We start from the raw sequence: 16,150 nt of genomic DNA, 5'->3' as shown, positions 1-16,150 counted from the left end.
GTATAGGGATTACTATATAATATTTGCAACATTTGAACAAATTCATGGGATATATTAAAATAAGGTAAAAGAGCAAACAAAAAATTTGTATCAACCCTATCAAAGGCCTTCTGTGCATCAATTATAAGGGCATAGATATTAAGATTATTTTGTTTAGCATGTGTTATCATAGTATGTAATTTAAGAGTATTATCACTGGTTTGTCTACCTGCCATAAATCCAGCCTGTTCTTTGGATATTATATGAGTCATGATTTTCTTCAGTCTAGATGCTATAATGGAGGTTAGAATTTTCATGTCTACATTCATTAATGATATCGGTCTATAATTATCGGGGTTTTGAGGATCTGAATTGGCGTTATGTATAAAAATAGTCTTTGAGGCGTTAAGATGAGGATCATTAATAGTATTCCTAATTATATAGTTAAATATAACTGAAAGTATCTTGCCAAAAATATCCGCAAACTTTTATATAAAGCTCCACTGTCATCCTATCAGGACCTGGTGATTTATGTGATTTCATATGTTGAATTGTATATACTATGTCTTCTTCAGATATCGGTTTAACTAAATCATTCTGGAAACTTAATTGATTGTAAAAATTGTTCATAGATTCTATGCAAGGAAATATCCTTTTGCCCATCATACATTTTTGTATATATTTTCTCAAAAATATTAATAATATACTCTGTTTTAGAATATATTTTATTATTAAATTGTATTTCCGAAATTTGTAGTGTTGTTTTTGATTGATTAATGATCCTAGCCAACGCTCTTGATGGTGTTTGAACGTGATTAGCATATCTCGCTAACATCTTATATTCTTGGAATGTTAATCTGCTATTTTGTATTAAGAAGAGATCCTTCTGACATTTACATAGTTCTTTCTCTGTTTGTTCATTAAAATTCTGAATCAGTTGTTGATCCAATAATTTAATTTTCGTTTCCAAGTTTTGAATATCTTTATTTAGTATTTTTTTATAATAAGAGGCTTTTTGCAAAAGGATCCCTCTTATTTATGTTTTAACTGTTGCCCATTCAATATCTGGGGCATATTGTTGTTTCTTTAGACTAACCAGTAAGTCTTTAAGGTACTTTGTAATTTCCTGTATTATGTCTTCCTTATTCAGCAGATTTGGATTAAGAGACCAATTATAGCCTCTTTGCCGCAAGGTATCTTTTATCTCCTTAGCAAAACTCAGCGAAATTTTCGAATGATCTGATAAATACCGTGCATGTATAACAACTATAGGTTCTAAACTAATCAATGTTCTTGAAATCAGGAAGAAATTTATTCTGGACCACATTTTATGACATGGGGAATAAAATGTAAAATTATTTGCACTATTAGCCATTGTTTAAATAGTGAAAAGGGTCATATAGTTGAAAGTCTTCATTAATATCATCCAGTGCCAATACTGCATGCTTATTAAATGCTTTGTGTGGACAAGATCTATCCAACTTTGGATTTTGATAAGCATTCCAATCACCTCCAACAATTACGTAGTATCTATCAAATTGTGTTAAAATTGAATACAGTGATGTTATGAATATTTGTTGATTATTACAAGGTGCATATATGTTTAAAAGTAAAATAGGTTTATCAAATAAGGTAGATGCCAGAATAGCATAGCACCATCGTCCATCTTTATCTGTATTAGAATCTAAAATGTTGTCCTTATATTGGTCTTTAGTAATTATAGCTACCCCAGCACTATTTGACTTATCTTCCGATGCTATTACTTCTCTGATCCACTTTTTTTTATATCAACCCATTGATCATTCATTAAATGCATTTCTTGCAGTAAAATAAACCACGCCTTAGCCTGCAACAATACATGTAACAATAGTTTCCTCTTCTTTAAATTCTAGAGCCCTTTAACATTCCATGAATCTAATTCCCACATTACCAAGGTTGACTGTACAATAAAGGTTTTGGAGAGAAAAGATTAAAAAAAAATACAGTATATTCAAAACCATACATGATCTGGAAGCAATCCATATATCCCGTCCTAAACCAGTGCTTACCCACTCTAACCCCAGACCAGGACATATATAGGTCTTGTGTAATATAGAATAACAGAAGGTTTAAGAAAAGAAACAAACAGGAAAACATCACATTATAAAATTTCAAACATGTTCCATAGTTGAGACCTATATAATCTAACTTAACTACGACAAAGCCTAAACTAAACATTCCCTAACAAGCACTGCATTGAGCTACATCTCCCCAATCAAGTATATATAAGCAAATCAAATTAAAATACAATATTACAGTACATATGAAAATAAATTGAAAAAAGGAAGTTTTAATATTTGGATTAGCTATCTGTAGATAAACCGCATGCATAGAGACTCACAAAAAAAAAAAAAAAAACATATTAAAATACAATCCTATGTTAAAATAAATATATAGGTAGATACAGGTATCCCTGGTTATAAACCAACACTATCATAGTTTTATACTAAAGCAAACTACTAACTAATATAAAATGCATTATCACTTTAACACAGTACATTATGAACTATAATGAGAAGCGTATTTATACAAACATTACTAAATCTCTGCACCCTCTCTAAGTAATATAACCACAACATTCTACATAAACATGTATAAGAGAAACAAATAAAATATTCCTATGTGCTTACTTTACCATACAACAGTGTTATTTTGAAGTTAAATGAATAAAAAGATGTTAAAACGGTTTCCTTTGGTTTCCCAAGCCTGGAAACCCTGTGAAATACTCGCGACGGGAGACCGCTTATACAGACGGACTCCTGGAAGTGTCACAGTGAAATCTGCACCCACAACACCATTTTAGGCACTTCCTGTCTTCCTCCTTGTTGAAAACACTTCGTAGAAGCCATAAAACGATGGGAAACGAACGCAGGTAATCAAGATAAGCAAAAACAAACAGTTTTATTACTCTGGAAGAGGCCTAGAGCTTTTTAAACGCAACCAAAGGATTATCCAGTCCTGGGAACACAGTAAACAATGGATCCGACCTCAGCAGCGTGCCAGTCTCAACAAAAGTTCAATTCAATTCTCTGATACAGGTAAAGCCTTGAAAACTTTAAGAAACAGATTTTTTTGCCTCATTTTTAGTGGAAATAGCATGTTTAATCCCATCCATTGTAAATTTAAGCATATGTGGGTATTTCATTTGAAACTTAATTTGTTTGTCAATAAGAAATTTACAGTATGGAGACAAAGACTGTCTAGCTTGTCTTACCTGTATGGGTAAATCCTGTGACATGGATATTTTATTATTTTTCCACATGATATAGCCTCCAGTTTATTTTACAGTAGTAAGTATTCTGCTTACATCTTGATAAGTATTTTAATATATACAGGTCTAGGAAAGTTAGATGCTTGTGACTCTCTCAAAGCTCTGTGCGCTCTTTCAATAATAATTTGTTTCACCCCATCAGAGTCATTTAACAGCACTTCAAAGATTTGTAATATGGATGGAATTAATTCATTATACTGAATAGATTCTGGAATCCCTCTGAGAATAATATTGTTTCTCCTGGATCTTGCTTCTAAGTCCATAAGCCTGTTTTGCATAGCCTGCATATCCACATCATGTAGATTAGTTTTCTTTTCAAGTAAAGTTAATTTATCCTCAGTTTCAGAAATTCGAGCTTCCGTCTTATCCATTCTCTCCAGCAACTGAGTACACGAGTTCCCAAATGTTTGTATTTGACAAGTCATTTCTATAAGAGCTTCTTGTATGGGTAGCAGAGCATTTCTGATATCTTCCATGTTTAATGGTTGTTCAGATTTAGATTTGGTCCCTGATTTCTGTTGTTCCTGTATTTTAGTAATTTATTGTCTTTTAGAAATCACATCCTTTTCAGGTGACTGCAATTCCGAAAGTTTTGTTTTAGTAGTGGTTGTATCCATGTTTTTTTCCTCTTTTGACATCTTATTTGAACACAAAGTCTTGCAGTATAGAAAGCACACAGTTCCTTTGTTTACTTCTCTCTGCAGAGCCAGCTAATCTGTTGTAATCCAGTGAAATATATTCCTTTTTTCCGGTTTTTCTTCTTAGTAATAGATAGTTAAGTGTAGTTGAAGTTATTTTATCGAAGATTTGATGTTAAAAGCTTTATATTATCCACTCAGGGTTTAGATTTCCTCAGGTTAATTAGAGAGCTGCAGTTCAGCAGTGCTTACAGAACGGCAACCATCTTTGAATCCCAGGAGCATATCTTAGTATGTTCTGTAAAGTAGGAAAACAGAAACCACTTATGTCAGATCTTGTAGAGCTTGGTATCAGGAGCATATCTTAGTATGTTCTGTAAAGTAGGAAATGAGAAACCACTTACGCCAGATATTGTAGAGCTTGGTATCAGGAGCATATCTTAGTATGTTCTGTAAAGTAGGAGAACAGAAACCACTTATGCCAGATCTTGTAGAGCTTGGTATCAGGAGCGTATCTTAGTATGTTCTGTAAAGTAGGAGAACAGAAACCACTTATGCCAGATCTTGTAGAGCTTGGTATCAGGAGCATATCTTAGTATGTTCTGTAAAGTAGGAAATGAGAAACCACTTATGCCAGATCTTGTAGAGCTTGGTATCAGGAGCGTATCGTAGTATGTTCTGTAAAGCAGGAAATGAGAAACCACTTATGCCAGATCTTGTAGAGCTTGGTATCAGGAGCGTATCTTAGTATGTTCTGTAAAGTAGGAGAACAGAAACCACTTATGTCAGATCTTGTAGAGCTTGGTATCAGGTGCATATCATAGTATGTTCTGTAAAGTAGGAAATGAGAAACCACTTATGCCAGATCTTGTAGAGCTTGGTATCAGGAGCGTATCTTAGTATGTTCTGTAAAGTAGGAAATGAGAAACCACTTATGCCAGATCTTGTAGAGCTTGGTATCAGGAGCATATCTTAGTATGTTCTGTAAAGTAGGAAATGAGAAACCACTTATGCCAGATCTTGTAGAGCTTGGTATCAGGAGCGTATCTTAGTATGTTCTGTAAAGTAGGAAATGATAAACCACTTATGCCAGATCTTGTAGAGCTTGGTATCAGGAGCGTATCTTAGTATGTTCTGTAAAGTAGGAAAGGAGAAACCACTTATGCCAGATCTTGAAGAGCTTGGTATCAGGAGCATATCTTAGTATGTTCTGTAAAGTAGGAAATGAGAAACCACTTATGGCAGATCTTGTAGAGCTTCGTATCAGGAGCACATCTTAGTATGTTCTGTAAAGTAGGAAATGAGAAACCACTTATGCCAGATCTTGTAGAGCTTGGTATCAGGAGCGTATCTTAGTATGTTCTGTAAAGTAGGAAATGAGAAACCACTTATGTCAGATCTTGTAGAGCTTGGTATCAGGAGCGTATCTTAGTATGTTCTGTAAAGTAGGAGAACAGAAACCACTTATGTCAGATCTTGTAGAACTTGGTATCAGGAGCATATCTTAGTATGTTCTATAAAGTAGGAAAAGAGAAACCAGTTATGTCAGATCTTGTAGAGCTTGGTATCAGGAGCGTACAACTCAATGCGTAGAAGCTCATATAAAATGCTCTATGTGACCTGCTTGGGTAACCATCTGAAATGTCGGAATCCACAAAAGTAAGTCCTAGAACACGGAGATCAAATACCCAAAAAACAGACCTACAGATACTAAGTCTGAGATGGCCTCTTCTTGGAATATTCCCTTTTCTCTTAGGCATGGTGATCTTGGAATTGATATATAAAAGCTGAGGGTGTGTGGCTTCCACCACATCAAGGGTGAAGGGATGGCTTGCCCCTCCAAAAAAAGAAGTTACAAGGAGAAGAGCGATCGTTGAGATTTGCTCTTCATTTTGGTCTTTTTTCCCTTGTTGAGACTCAGCATTTTGACTGCCAGCATTTCAACAGGGAGCCCTTTCTTGTCCTGTATGCAGTTTATTTCTAGTGTGTTTATAACACCTTCATATAGCGATCGGACTTGTACTGTTGTTATATGTTTGTAAGCTTGTCTTATTCACATTTAGTTTTTGTAGATATCATTACCTCACAATCCTATAATTCCAATTTCTTAGTTAGGTGAATACATCATGACCTAATTTCTGGCCTGCTTTTGTGTTTTAACATTATCTGTAATGTTTGTATATATGAACAAAGGTGAAATCACTGAAGTAATTCCACAGAGTATATTTTAACCATGTAATTTATGTTTTTTTTAATTACTCAGGATATAAAATGCCACTAGAACAACTGTTGTCATATATTGAAAAACCTGGTGAACTTCCATTTCATGGGAAGGTAGAAGATATGACTGTGCTTCAGACAGATCTTCCTGAAGTCCCACTAAGCAGTAAGTAAATACTTCGCTAAAGAATTAATTTGGCTTCCCACGTTATATATGAAAAGAATCTGTGGTTAAACTAATGACAGTATTCATAGTGCCAGGCTGCAAGAATGTGTAAGGGGAATGTGAGAACCATGACACTACATGGCTGTGTAAGTATAAGAACTGCAAACAAGTGGCACTGGTTTTTGAAATTCTCAGGCCTGTGAGGGAGCACCCAATACAAATTTTGCAGAGCTGAATCTGTGTAAACTGAGCTACAAAGAATGCAGACATGCATGAAGTAGGCACACATCTGTATGCATGCTACACGTGTTTGTAACTTCATGAATGCTATTGTACATTTTTGACAGATGTCCAGTAAGATGTCTCAGCATCGCAGGCCAACAGAATATCAGAACTTTTACAGGCTTTTACTACAATGTGTTCCTTATATGGATACCCTGTTTTGACCTTTATGTGTTAGGAAAGGGAGATGATAACAAAGTTAGAAAAATGGGGGAGAGCGAAAGAGGACAAGAAACACAAAAAGAAGGCATTAAGAGGGTTGTGGTGAAAGACATCGGAAAGGATGGGTATTGTTTTGTGGGAATAAGCACCTTTTTGCACTACTATATATGAGAAGATGGGTAAAGAAGAAGAGCAGAAGGTGTCGGAGAGAGTTGGGGAAGAGGTAACATTACTGACATTCACATAAAAGACAGACAAGACAAGAACACTAGCTTGAGCTCATATAGAAGGTGAAGAGACACAAAGCGGAGATGATGATATCCCCACTGCCACTTCCACCCCAGACTGGAGAGACTTGTATTCCACCCACCCCTGGTGTCCCTGGGAGTAGTGACCCTGATGGCATGAGGCCACTGGTGGTGTGGTGGTCAGAGCCAACTGGAACAGCAAGTTCTGCACCAAATGAAGGAGACATTGGTATGAATCCAACCATCTCTCCACTGACCTCTCCATGCCGGCCTCCATCAGGTTTAGAGGTACTTAACTCATTACAGCTGAGTGACGTCTCTAGGTGTTTCTGAGGTTACCTCCTACTGTGCCTCTAGACGTCAAATATTGTCTGTTCATATTTGCATTAATAATTCCAAAACCATGTTACATACAAGGTATCAAAATATTTTATTTTGAAGCATACATGAGGCAAACACAATTGTATAGATATATGACCTCTGTCAATGAGTATTTGTTAGAACTTTAAGGTGATAATGTCATTGTTTAAAGGATGAAGCCACATCCACTTGGAGTTAAAGGTACACACTCAAAAGGGTTCTACTGGAGGGAATGAGTCAATAGGCTGTTGATCTATGAGGATCATAAAAAAATGGGCCTTGCATTCCCATTTGTTTCTAGCCCTTATATTTTGTCTGTGAATAGCCCAGTGGGTGGGGACATTTACGTATGTCCTGTATCTGTGAGGGACTTGGTTGCTAAACCAGTGGTGAATTTATAGTTTCCCATCTGGTCTTCTAAATTATATCTGTAATCCAGTAAGATAAGTACTTTACTTTTTGTGGAGTGGATGATGGTTCCACAGCAGTAGTATTCTCTGTGGCACATACATATCTCACCAGGGTGATCTATGACTGGAGCAAAACAGAATGAGGTCCCAAATGTTCACATTAGTATTGGACTCACAAATGTGTAATAGATCTGACAGGATGGGGTCAAATAAGGTTCTGCTCATGGGTTAGAGGTTACCTGTTACTAGCCTGTCTAATACCAAGAAGAGGGGCAAGGCTGTGAGAGTCTGCAGAGTTTGTATTATTCAGACCCTTGATTTTATTTTACTGAAAAAGCAATGCAGTCATTCCAGTTGTGACAGTGTTTGGACAGGTACATACTAACAGGGATATTATATTCACTGATTGGCCTAATGAGAGCTACGTACAATGGAATGATTACATCCCTGGACGGGGACATCATACCCTTTGGTATCAGCTGTTTAATGAAAAAGGACTTCCTTACATTAGTGGATACATGCTGCTCAAAGAATAGTTTGTTGTTGGTTTAGGTTCCCAGATCCCTGATTGCATGATCAGTTTTCAGGGGGTGATGTCATTGTGATTGTTACATGGGGAGGGGGGGTATGCTTACTGAAGGATGGTATTATTGCATCTCTTGATGTTTGGTTTCAGCCCATGGTTTTGGCACCAGCGATATTTTTGGGAAAGGCATTGTTGGAGGAACTTGGTGTCTCATGGGAAATGGATAATGACATCAACTTTACATTCATCTGCAAACCTGGTCAGCCATAAACCTTTAACATTTGTTTTCTTCTCAGAGAAGTAAATGCCAAAGATGAGTTGCCCAAGGACTGAAGTCTAGGTACACTGCTAGTGGTAGGTCTTTTAGAAGATGTAAAGCTACCAAACCTAATCTCTTGGGTTCTATTTGTGAGCCAATTTGTGATCCAATGAATTACGTAGGGATTTACATTTACGAGTTTATCCACAATACCAGAGTATGGGATGATGTTGAATGCCGTCGATATGTGGTGTTTGCTGATTTGCCCACATCTATTGCCTCCATAACCTTCATTGTTTGAGAGTTTGTAGTTTGCCTACGTCATTAATTAATTCCATAATGATCCTCTCCATAGCCATACAGATCACGCTGGTCAGGCTTATGGGTCTGTAATTACCTGGGTCCATTGATGCCCTACCATTGTGCAGGGGTATGACTCTTGCTGTCCTCCATTCATTGAGCACAAAGTCTCTTTGGAGGGTGGCATTAAATAGCTCCAAAGGTGGTCTGACAGGTGCTGTTTTAGGTAGACCAGTCGGCAGCACATTATGTTATATGGCCCCATTGAACTAGTGTTCTTGGCCGTGGGGTGTAGATGCAGGTATACGATGTGGGAGTAGAAGAGGATAGAGGAGAGTGGCATTAGAGCTACATTTGTCTGCTCGTTGGAGTTATGTCTTCTGGGTCAGAGTATGTGATGTCATTTACTAGTAGTTCTGCACAGTGTTGCGCATTGTTTCAGATATTTGTTAAATAAAGTTTTGTAGTTATATTTTACCTGGGTAGCTATTTTCAGCTCATATCTGGCCTTGGTTGATTTAATCATGGTTCAGAGTTCCTTGTTTAGTTCAAGAAGTATGTTTTTAGCATCTTGAGAGTTAAAATAAATATATTTTTGTGTGCAATGAGCTTTTTCTTTTATTGTACAATTTGTTTATATTTGGGTTCCACCATGGGGGGGTTGTTAAATGTTGTATTGTATTTACATTAGAGGGGAAGAGATGCATCTATGCAGCTTTTTACAAGAGCGTAAAATTTGACTGCATAGGTTTCTACATATACAGTGTGGTCATCCAGTTTGAGGGGGATTTTGAATTTGATCAGGTCATAATTCAATTTTAGTGGTGTAACCTTAGCATGATCTCTGAATATCAAGGTATCGAAAGATATTTCCAGCTTCAGTCTTGTGTGGAATGTTACCAATTTGCATCCAGACAATAGAGGAAATGACAGCTGGTGGGGAATAAAGCTGATCCATGTTGGGAAGAATAAAGTCCAAGATTGTATCACCTCTGTTTGTGGTATGGACTAACTAGTCCAGAGAGTTTGTATTGACAAAGTCCAGAAATTTCTGGGCGTGCATTTTTGAGAATGTGTAAGTCTCCCCAATTGAAGAATTATACTTTCAGTTTCCTAGGAGAATGATGTTTGCCTTAATGCATAAGGATTCCCTACTGATTAGGTAGGAGGTATTGGTTGAGGGGTTCCTGTAGATGTTCTCTGTGTTTCACTGTTGCAGTCCTGACTTGTGGGATTTCCTGTTGTGGAAGCCTTTGGCCAGGCCAGCTACTATTGTCAAAATCTCCCGCCTCCTATGGCTAGCAGACGTCCTACCCTGTCATCAGTACACTTGGGAATAATGGGAGCCTGCCAACATCATGACATCAGTCTTTTCTTGCCGTAGGAGCCTGAAGCAGTGTTTCAGTGCATCGGTTGGTCTGCACCAGAGAGGTCTTCTAAAGCTAAGTAGTGCATTGGGGAACTCTCTTCTTGCTTTCACTCATGTCAGATAAACTTAACAATTGTCTCTTGTGGTAACAGGTCTGGAGTCACTAAGCAAACCTTGGCTTCCGATAAACAATCTTGTTCCTGTGACATTCCTTTGAGGCATCAGCCTCCATCGGTTGTGCTTTACAAAGGTACTGGCATCAAAAGCTACTTCTAAGAAGGTTGCTACATCAGGTCCTATGCCTAGGCCTACTGGCTCCCACCCATCAGGTTATTAGCAAGACCTGGTCACGTTAGCAAGAACTTCATCTCATTAGTCAGAGCTAGGCAACAACCCCCTTTAGAGTCTTCCTCAGGGAAAAGAAGGAGGGATCCTATCCCTGATGTTTTCTCTGAAACTCCTGATTCAGATGAGGATTCTGACCAGGAGGGCTCTGTCTTTGAGGATGGACCTTTCCTTAGTTGCTTTGAAGATTCAGATTCTGAGGAGAATCTGCCTTCAGCTTGACCTCCTGAAGACATCACATTTGGGGAAACACCCCATGCCATGAGGGAACATTTCCAATGGGAGGCACAAGAGTGCCCACAATCTAAAGAGGGTTAGGGAGTTCCTTGACCTCTCAGAAAACAAACCATTTACTATTCCTTCTGTATAGGAGGTGGTAGAGAATATTTTTATGGGCTCATCCCTGCACCCAGGCTGCCTACCTCCAAACTCGCAAAAAACAGACAGATTTTACAGAGTGCTGGACTTGTATAAGTACCTATTCAAAAAGCCTTCTGCTTGCCCAGAGGTTGTCACTCCAGGTCCCAAGGGAGCAAAAGTCAACTCTTCAAAGAAGCCTTTACCTACTGACAAGGAAACCAGGGCCCTTGATAGGTTTGGTAAAAAAGTCTACAATTCTGCTACCCTAGCCATGAGCGCCCTTAACTATCAGTTTCAAGTGATAAAATACCAACAAAGTGTTTTAGGTAAAATGAAACAAAAGAATTCCTCTCCAGAGGACAAGAACATCTCTAAGGAATTGTTGGACCTTTGCCATTCCAGCTCCCAGGTGGCTAGACACTCATTACACTGTGGCCATGATGCCATGGAGGCCTCTAGTTGAGCTGCTATATCTGGCTCTGTCCTTAGAAGGCATGCTTGGCTTAAGAAACAGACCTTTCCAGACCATGTCAAATCCAAACTTCTAGATGCACCCTGGATAAGGACTTCCTGTTTGTACCAAAGGCTGAGGCTGTGCTAAAAAAGATGGAAGTTAAAACAAAAGCTATGCAAACTGACAAGGACTTCCTCCAAGTTCAGCCTCCCAGGTTTAGCAGGAATTTTCTCACTAAACACTGGTCTTTTCCCTCCAAATCAAAGACAGCCAGAGGAAGCCTCAGAGGGAAAGGCCTCAAAGGCAGCAGCAATCACAAAGGCCCAGGCAGTGTTCCTCAGGAACCCCCAGGCAGGGGAGTTGTAGGCCGCAGGGCCCTGGCAGACAGCAGCAATGACTCTTCCTTTCCCCTACCTGTCTCCCGGAAAAGATATGAGGATGACTAGGAAGAAGGCTATCCCTGTTCAAAGAAGACTGGTCCCTCATTACTTTAGACAAATGGGGTCTGAAAGTTATCTCAGACAGTTAAAGGGTCACTTCCAAGGAGCCATTAAGATACTCAGGTTACCCAGATGTTCCACAACATCAAAGAGCTGAGGCCCTTTCTCAGATCCACAACCTATGGTAACAGAATTCAGATCATCAAATAAGGAAAGGGTTGTACTCCAGGCAATGCCTGGTTCCCAGAAAGGAAGGCTCTTGGTGGCCTATCCTACAACTGTCCACCCTCAATCAGTCCCTACTGATACCAAAATTCAAAATGTTGCCTCATCAGAAGCTTTCTCCCATGATAGTGGTCAGTTTAGACCTAAAGGATGCTTTTACTTGCACATTCCTATAGCGGAATCCTGCAGATGTTTTCTTTGCTTCAGGGCAGCTACCAGTCACTTTCAATTCTCTGCACTGCCCTTTGGCTTGTCTACTGCTCCCAGTGTCTTCATAAAGTGTTCATCTCCTATGATCACCTTCTGCAGAACCAGGGGGATCCAGATTTACCCCTATCTGGATGACTACCTTATTCAAGCCACAGTCCAGTCAAAGCTCCTCAAGGATGTGGCCTTCACTCAGTCCTTCCGCACCTCTTTGGGGTTCACCATCAATCTTCACAAATCCAACACAGACCCATGTATCAGGATAGTTTTCCTGGAGGCTGTTCTGGATTCCTCCCTTTAAAAGGCCTTGCTTCCTCCAGAAAAGGTCTGCTTCTTGACTCAGTACTTCCAAAACATTATTCAGAGACAATCTGTCTCAGCCAGGAAGTCCTCAGAGCATTAGGCTCCATGGCATCTTGTATCCTCATGATGCATCTGGCCAAGCTGCACATGAGGAAGCTCCATTGCTACCTCAAGAATCTGTGGTGCCAGCAATCACAGTCCCTGGAGACAGAAATTTCATTGATCCCTTGCCTCAAGGAGAAATTTGCATGGTGGGCATGGGCATGTGGCCAGAACATGGGTCTCCCCTTCAGGTTCATCCACAGGGCCAGACTTTTAACTACAGATGCTTCGGAGATGGCCTTGGGGACTCGTTTCCAACACCTTCAGTCCCAGGATAGATGGGAAGATCAGTTCAGACACAAGCACATAAACTGGAAAGAACTGATGGCAGTGCAAATGGTCCTTGTGGCTTTCACAGATCAGTGGAAACCAGGAGTCCTGATTGTTGAAACAGACAACACCACAGTCATGTGGTATATAAACAAAGGGGCATCCACTCTTACCCCCTTTGTTGACTAGTGATGCAGCTCTGAGAGACACCTCACTCTCTGGGGTTGCACCTCATGGCACAGTACCTCCCAGATGCTCAAAACACTCCTGCAGATCATCTCAGCAGGAACTTGATGGATCCCCATGAGTGATATGTGCATCGGCAGACATTTCTTAACATAGTCCAGAAATGGGGATCCCCACAGATAGACCTCTTTGCCACCGAATAGCATGCTCAACTGAAAAGATTCTGTTCCAGTAACAAACTACCCATAGCCTAGAGGGCAGATGCTTTCTTCTTCCTTTGGCACTATCTGTTCCTTTATGCATTTCTTCCCCTTCCACTTCTTCCAAGGGTCGTCATACAAAATAAGGGAAGAAGGCCCAAGGGTCATCCTGATAGCCCCAGACTGGCCCAGGTAACACTGGTACCATCTGATACTGAATTTAACCAATGAAAACCTGTGGCAGTTACCTCAGAGAGTGGACCTTTTGTCTCCAGACAAGGGGAGGTATGTCCATCTCAGGCTACAGACTCTCAAACTCTCAGCTTGGATAATCCCACTAAATACTACTCTGAGCCCACCCTAAGCAGGCAAGTTCAAGACATTCTAAAAGAGGCTACAAGGCCTGGTACTAGGAAATTATTCACAGCCAAGTGGAAAAGATTCCCCATTTGCTGTCAGCAGCAAGGTCTCAATCCTAAATCAGACAATATCTCTGCCATTTTAGATTACGTGGCTACCCTGGTGAACAGAGGCCTGTCTTTTTCTTTCATCAAGATTCACGCTTCTGCCATTTCCTCCCAGTTCTCTACTCTTCCTCCTAGCTTTTCCAACCCCCTGATGAAACTACTCCTTTGGGAAGGGGTCCACATCAGATCTCCCACACCTTCATGGGACTTCAATTTTGTTTTAAAAAAATTGACGCTACCCCACTTTGACCTAGCAGCTTCTGCTGATTTAAAATTCTAAACCTGGAAGACTGCCCTTTTACTAGCTATCACCTCAGCTAGGAGGGTCTCTGAGCTACAGGCTCTCATGGTAGTGGAACCACTTCTCATATTCCACCCAGATAGAGTATCACTCAGGATTAAGCCATCCTTTTTGCCCAAGGTGGTCACAGACACATCCTTGAATTAAGCCATACACTTGCCCAAGCCTCAGAACAAGAGGGAAAGAATCCTTCACTCCTTGGATGTGCACAGATAGCTTTGCTACAGTCTCGACAGAGATAAATTTTGCAGGAAATCGGACCAGTTCTTTGTGTCCTTTGCCATTGGCTCTGAAGGGAAACCAGTCTCCAAACAGGCTATCTCCAAGTATTTCCTTTTGTTTCAGCCATCATGGTATGAAGCCTGCTGAAACATTAAGGACTCACTTTACTAGGGCCGCTGCTACCTCTGCTGCCTTCCTGAAAGGGGTCCCTACCAAAGACATTTTGGAAGCTGCTACCTGGTCATCTGTGCATATCTTTACCAAACACTGCCACTTATCAGCCTTCTCCAAGTCTAGAGAAGGATTTGCCACTGTCATCTTGCAGGGCATCATCTCTTCTCCATAATCTACCATCCATCCTCATCTCAGCTTTGGGAATCATCCCACAAGTCAGGACTGCAACAGTAAAACACAAAGAACATAATACAGTTGTGTATACCTACCATAAATGTAGATGTTCAAGTGTACTCACTGTTGCAGTCTTCTTTTCCTCCCTCCTTCCCCATGGCCTACAGTAGTAGTCTGCTTCTATTTTCTGCACTAACCAGAAGACTCCCCTGGGTGTTTACCCTGCAAGCCCATTTTTCTGCTTTTGTCCCTTGCTTATGCTTCATCCTGGGGACTCCTACCTCTTAAGGGGGAAGAAAAAGTGATATCATGGTGTCGGCTGGCTCCCTTTATACCCAAGCGTACTGACGTCAGGGTAGGACAACCATCAGTCTTAGGAGGAGGGAGATTTTTACTCTAGTAGTTTGGCCAGCCAGGGGCTTCCACAGCAAGAAATCCCACAACTCAGGACTACAACAGTGATTACACTAACGTTTACATTTATGGTAAGTGTTGCACAATTGTACTTCATTTATGATATGAGTAGGGGTACTGAGAATAGTAAATTGTAAGTGGAGAAGTTCTACGTCATTTTCTTGTTTAATGTGCCTGCAGATTAAATTTTTTAAGAATATGGAAACAACTCTGCCTGTAGTGCCTTCATCAAAAGCAGTGGGCCTGAATCTATGGTAGTCATTTAAACTTTGCAAAAATGGAGTACTATCATCCATCTTGAACCAGTTCTCCATAACAGTATGTATATTGATGTATTCCAGGATAAGGAGTGCTGTAAACAATTGAGTTTTTTGTTTAGGCTCCTAGCATTGAACAGCAATGCTGTTATGTTAATCTGGATTCTGTTTTGTTATATTGTAAGCTTTAGAAGACTGATGTTTCCTAAAAAGGCACTGCATGAGTAGGCAAAGATGTATCCAAAGTACTAAAGCTTGGAAGGATAGGCGCAGGCCTTCTCTGGCAACGTACTGGGGACAGTCTACCATCTCCCACGTATCTTGTACCTCCATTGAATGACACCAGAAGATAAACCATTTGTTGAAGTCAGTAACCTTTTTCTGGTCTCATGTTAGCATTCCTGGTGGCAGAATGCTGCTCAAGCCTTGGTTCATACTTGCCTCTGACCCATATTCCGAAATCCCCATCATGTTCCTCTTCATATGTTCATGGGTGGTACATCACAAGTCATTTGAACCCACATACACAATGCCGGTGTTATATCTGTATGTTTGGTGCAGAGACATGAGTGCATGTTTGATGTGGCGATTCTTGGCACCTGATAGGCAACTGATCTTGACCCTCTCTTTGCACTGCCTGGGGAGTGACGCATCAGTGTGTCTCACTATGGAGTCACCTCCACAGTGTGAAAAAACACAGATAAAAAGGCTTGAATGGGGTGCAGTTAGATGCTTTAAACAGACAGGTGACTGTTCAGACAAAAAAACAGCAAGTTTAACTGAACAAACTTAAAAAAAAAAGTTGTAAAATTGAATTAAG

The 16,150-nt window shown here is 40.0% G+C and overlaps 1 protein-coding gene across 1 annotated transcript in view; it reads left to right on the top strand.

Annotated features, from left to right (window-relative positions):
* LOC122798923 (gastrula zinc finger protein XlCGF26.1-like) overlaps positions 1 to 16,150 on the top strand; it is a 69,842-nt gene that overhangs the window by 38,730 nt on the left and 14,962 nt on the right. Inside the window, exon 2 of the mRNA XM_044068013.1 lies at positions 6,191 to 6,313. Coding sequence (XP_043923948.1) covers positions 6,191 to 6,313 — 123 coding nt within the window. The remainder of the gene's footprint in view (positions 1 to 6,190; positions 6,314 to 16,150) is intronic.

This window comes from Protopterus annectens, chromosome 3.part1, assembly GCF_019279795.1.
Source record: "Protopterus annectens isolate FY-2018-M chromosome 3.part1, PAN1.0, whole genome shotgun sequence".
Classification (NCBI taxonomy): domain Eukaryota; kingdom Metazoa; phylum Chordata; order Ceratodontiformes; family Protopteridae; genus Protopterus; species Protopterus annectens.
The sequence above is the reverse complement of the archived record's forward strand: the minus strand, read 5'-3'. Positions and strand labels throughout refer to the sequence as shown.